This window comes from Chrysochloris asiatica, unplaced genomic scaffold (assembly GCF_000296735.1).
Source record: "Chrysochloris asiatica unplaced genomic scaffold, ChrAsi1.0 scaffold00111, whole genome shotgun sequence".
Classification (NCBI taxonomy): domain Eukaryota; kingdom Metazoa; phylum Chordata; class Mammalia; order Afrosoricida; family Chrysochloridae; genus Chrysochloris; species Chrysochloris asiatica.
Window position 1 is genome coordinate 5,603,563 of NW_006408629.1, and position 3,753 is coordinate 5,607,315.

Here is a 3,753-nt window from a genome sequence, read left to right on the forward strand (position 1 = left end):
TAAATTATTTATTCTTTAATTACAAATAATTTTTATGATACGCATATCTTAATTCCATAGGGGAAATTAAAAAACATTAAATCAATCTAAGCACTAATGACTTTTGTTAATCAAGGTGCCAAGCTCAAGCACATTGTAGAAAAGCAAGATAGTTGAAAACTACTATTTATAATAGCAGTAATAAGCCTTCGGAATATTGGATGTTGTTGTTGCTGTTAGGTACCATGGAGTGGATTCTGACTCATAGTGGCCCTGAGTATAACAGAACAAAGTAACTGCCCGGTCCTGCACCATACTCATAGTCATTGCTATCTTTGAGCTCTTAGTTGCAGCCAGTGTGTCTGTCATGTCATTTAACATAGTCCTCGTCTTTTGCTGGCCTTCAGCTTTACCAAGCATGATGTCCTTGTCCAGAGACTGGTTCCTCCTAATGAGGCTTTCTGCTCCCATAAAGTCGTACTCTCACAAAAACCCCATATTTAAAAAACAACAATAACAAAAAATATATATCAGGTTGCTATGAATTGAAACTACTACTTGTTAGTTTTTCGTACTGTGGTGGAATGCGTGTAGCTGTGATGGCTGAAGCTATGCCACAGGTATTTTAAATACTACCAGGGTCACCATGGTGAATAGTTTTCAGCTGAGCTTCCAGAGTAAGCCAGACTAAGAAGAAGACTACTGTTGAATGGTTAAGCACTGTAAGCTTTAGGAATAGCAGCAGAATGTGTTTAGATACAGTGCCAGAAGATGAAAACATTATGAATAGTAGGAGATCATGGTGAGATACAATGCCAGACGATGAGCCCTTTAGGTTGGAAAGCACTCAAATTATGAGTGAAGAGCTGCCTTTTCAAAGTAGAGTTAGTCATAATGATGGGATTGGAGCAAAACTTTTGAGACATTTATTTGCCAATGAGTGGTGGTGGTGTGCCCTTGGACTCCATTCTGACTCACAGTGACCCTGAGCATAGGGTTTCCAAGGCTGTAAATCTTTTACAGGGACAGAAAGCCTTGTCTTCCTCCCGTTGGACAACTGGTAGTTTTGAACTGCTGACCTTGAAGTTAGCAGCCCAACTCATAACCACTACACTACCAGAGCTTCTTTTGCTAATGAGACACAACTCAAAATGGGAAGAAACAGCTGCAAACATCTATTAATAATTGGAACATGGAATGTATAAAATACGGATTTCAAAAAATTCGAAGTGGAACATACAAAGATTGATATCCTAGGCATTAGTATGCTAAAATGAACTGGTATTGGCCATTTTGAATCAGATAATCATTTGGTTTGCTATATCAGAACAACAAACTGAAAAGGAATAGCATGTATTCATTGTCAAAAAAACAAAACAAAACATTTTAAGATCTATCTTGAAGTATAATGCTTTCTGTGATAGGATCATATCCATACGACTACAAAGAAGACCAGTTAATACCACTATTATTCACATTAATGCAGCAACCACTCAAGGCAGTGATGATGAAATTGGTTTGAACCACAAGGTTGGCGGTTCAAACTTATCAGTGGTTCCTCAGAAACCCTATACAGGGGTGTCGCTATGATTCAGAACCAACTCAACCGCAATTAAAAACCAACTTTTTTGGTCTAAAATCCATCAATATGCAATCTAGATGCATTGGTAGTTACTAGTGATTGTAATGCAGAAGTTGGAAACAAAGAAGGATCAGTAGTTGGAAAACAATGGCTTAGTGATAGAAATGATGCTGGAGATCACATTTTAGAATTTTGCAAGACCAACAACTTATTCATTGCAAAGGCAGTTATACACATAGACGGACCTCAACAGATAGAATACACAGGAATCAAGTGGACAACAATTGAGGGAAGAGATGGTGGGAAGAGTTCATACATCAGCCAAAGCAAGGGTAGGAGCAGACTGTGGAACAGACTAGTTGCTTATATGCAAGTTCGGGTTGTTAATGTCCTCTTTATTCTGTTTTTTAATTGTGGCCAAAGTTTTATGCTTGGTAAGCTGAAATGTATTTCTTTACCTAACAATGTTTGAAGTTTCTTTATATGGTTGCTCTTTTGTAGGCTGTGAGATACAACTGCATTAGAATAGACAACCAACCAGTATTCAATGTAGAGGTAAGGGACTTGGAGTGGAATGGTAAGGGGAGCAAAGAAATTTTGGTTTTGTTATATTAATGTAAAGCAGCAATATGTTTATACAACAAAGCTTTCTATTAAATTTGAAAAGTAGTCTCTAATCAGAAATAAAAAAGGAAAGTTAAAAGTGTAACTTTCTTTCTCAAAGTTAAAAGAAAAACTTACTTTTTCCATATAATAATAACAACTGACCAGGTGAGATATGTTTCCCTTTCTGCTCTCACATTTATATCCATTCTTGTGACTACTTTTAGATTAATAGTATATTATTTCATATATTTCATTATATAGCGTAGTGGTTATGAATCGGGCAGCAAACCTTAAGGTCAGCAGTTTGAAACCAGCTGCTCCGCGGGAGAAAGATGAGGCTTTCTGCTCCTGTAAAGATTTACAGCCTCGGAAACCCTGTACAGGGTCTCTATGAGTCGGTTACGAATCCACAGCACATAACCACCACCATATAGTCTTTGGGAGTCCTGGTGTGGTACTGGACTGCAAGGTCAGTTTGAATCGCAAGGTTGGCAGTTTAAACTCACTAGCTGCACCTTGGAAACCACCCTATACACGATCGCTATGAGTCAGAACTGACTCAATGGCATTTAACAACAACATACAATCTTTCAGAGTATCATTGAGTCTCTAATAATTCACTCAACTGATAACTTTCGTTTTATTATGGAAAATGTTTTAACATACGTAAATGTATTTTGTGGAATTCTTAGAACTATATGAATGCATGACTCCAGTGTGATTTTATAACACCTTAGCAAGTGTGTATATTTGTAAATATTGATAGTGTTTGGTAGTATACCATTTTACTAAGTGTATCCTAATAGGCAGAATGTAATTTAAAAGTTAAAAAAAAAATAATTTAATACCAGAATAACGATGTAGGATTATTCTAGCTCTAGCCAAAAGTCTCCTCAATATCAAGCAAACTTTGCAAATTCTCTTAAAGATTTCTTTTAGAATTACTAGTTATGGCAAAGAATAATAAAATACAGCAATTGTTGATGTATTCTTTTTGCCAAGCCTCATAGTTCTAAGACATGTACATACACGTCGTCCTTTTGAACCACATAAACAGCCCTGTAAAGTATTGAGGGCAGGAGTTAATACACAGTTTAAAGATGAGGAAAAAAGCTCTTACTAATTCACGAGTTGAATTTCCCTCTTCTTTGAGTCATGGAATCTTTCCTTTTCAGGTTAAAAATGCTGAATTTCCCAGACGTGTATTAAATTTAATTGAAAGTCTTATAGAAGGACAGTTTTTTAAAGAAGCAATTGAGGAACTTTCCTCTTTGCAAGCACATTATATTCCTCCTGTGTGCCTTCTTCACGCTCTTCTAGAGAACATTCTACAGGTAAGTGCAGAGTTTCAGGGGTATATAATCATTTTTTTAAATGTGCAGATATTAACAGTTACTTCACTTTTGTGTGTGTGTGTTTTTACAGATTGTTTTCTCTTCAGTTCTTTTTTTTTATTTTAATAGGAAATGAAGTACACATTCATTACCACCTTTTTTATGTTTTAAAATGTTTTGTCATTTTTATAACTGCTTGGATTATGCTCTATACAAGACTAAGTCAAAAAGTATTGCTACTGGGTTTTTTTT

General features: G+C 35.9%; 1 protein-coding gene across 1 annotated transcript in view; it reads left to right on the forward strand.

The window, feature by feature from the left end:
- Window positions 1-3,753, forward strand: part of ANKRD32 (ankyrin repeat domain 32) — an 89,851-nt gene that overhangs the window by 43,600 nt on the left and 42,498 nt on the right. Inside the window, exons 9-10 of the mRNA XM_006867877.1 lie at window positions 2,063-2,116; window positions 3,343-3,501. Coding sequence (XP_006867939.1) covers window positions 2,063-2,116; window positions 3,343-3,501 — 213 coding nt within the window. The remainder of the gene's footprint in view (window positions 1-2,062; window positions 2,117-3,342; window positions 3,502-3,753) is intronic.